The 1242-nt window shown below is 42.2% G+C and overlaps 1 protein-coding gene across 1 annotated transcript; it reads left to right on the plus strand.

The window, feature by feature from the left end:
- Positions 1-206: 206 nt before the first annotated feature.
- Positions 207-961, plus strand: LOC109238435 (zinc finger A20 and AN1 domain-containing stress-associated protein 5). The gene has a single exon (XM_019404900.1). The coding sequence runs from the start codon at positions 412-414 to the stop codon at positions 952-954; it is 543 nt and encodes a 180-aa protein (XP_019260445.1). The 5' UTR covers positions 207-411; the 3' UTR covers positions 955-961.
- The last annotated feature ends 281 nt before the right edge of the window (positions 962-1242 follow it).

Raw genomic sequence — 1242 nt, forward strand, 5'->3', positions numbered from 1 at the left:
AAGAAACTATTTTTACTTAAAAAAATATATCCCAAAGGTGACGATTAAGTAAATAACACGTCAGACCTAATCTAGAACCACCTCGTCTCAGGCTTCAACCCACCAAATTCCCCATAATTACCCCCATAAATTCTCAGGGGCATTATCGTCAATTCATTACCCCACTCCACAATTTGCCTGATACGCGTATCCAATGAGGCCATTATTCAATCGCCATTACCGACCTCTCTTCCTCCTTAAAACCTCCCTTTCCCCTTCCCCTCTTTCCCATTTCTTCTTCCAACCAAACCACAAACCACTCTCTCCTTTTCTCTCTCTACAATTTTCATTTTTTTCTCTCTCTATATTGAAGCAAGGAAATCGAGTTGTTTGTTAATTTAATTTTTGTACGCAAAAAAAGTTTTTAAAAAAATGGCTCAGAGAACGGAGAAAGAAGAAACGGAGTTCAAGGCCGTACCTGAAACGATAACGCTTTGCGTCAATAATTGTGGAGTCACCGGAAATCCAGCCACCAATAATATGTGTCAAAAATGCTTCAACGCTACCACCCATGCTACCTCAATATCCGCCAGCTCGCCGACGGGGTCGGTGGTCACGATTCCTCACAAGTTCGCTGAGAAATTGGCTAGATCTGAAAGATCGGCTCGATTTAGCTCGTTGAGGTCGTCGCCGGAGAGGAAGTCCGATCTGGAAAGAACAAGTCAACATCTGACGGTGAAGGAGGATAAACTGAAGGAAAGCGAACCCCCGGCTAAGAGAGAGGTGAATCGTTGCTCCGGTTGTCGGAGGAAGGTAGGATTGACCGGATTCCGGTGCCGGTGCGGCGAATTGTTCTGTGGTGAACACCGGTACTCGGATCGTCATGACTGTAGCTACGACTACAAATCCGCCGGGCGAGACGCGATCGCGAGGGAGAATCCGGTTGTCAAAGCAGCGAAAATCATTAAGGTTTAAAAGGAAAGATAACACGTAAAAACGCATCCTTTTTACCTTTATCGTCAAATTTCAAATGATGAATTATGGAGATACCGAATTTGCAAGCTCCATAACTCTGCTTCTGCTGCAGCTGTTATTCTCCTCTCAGAGAGAGGGAGAGACGCACAACGAACATCAAAATAGAGAGAGAAATTCGAAAAAATTATATTTTTATATATTTATATAATTTGAAGTGAATTTGTTGTGTTGAAAATTTAACTCCCTCTATGGATTGTTATTGAAGAATTAAATCCTTTTTAATTTTTT

This window comes from Nicotiana attenuata, unplaced genomic scaffold (genome assembly GCF_001879085.1).
Source record: "Nicotiana attenuata strain UT unplaced genomic scaffold, NIATTr2, whole genome shotgun sequence".
Classification (NCBI taxonomy): domain Eukaryota; kingdom Viridiplantae; phylum Streptophyta; class Magnoliopsida; order Solanales; family Solanaceae; genus Nicotiana; species Nicotiana attenuata.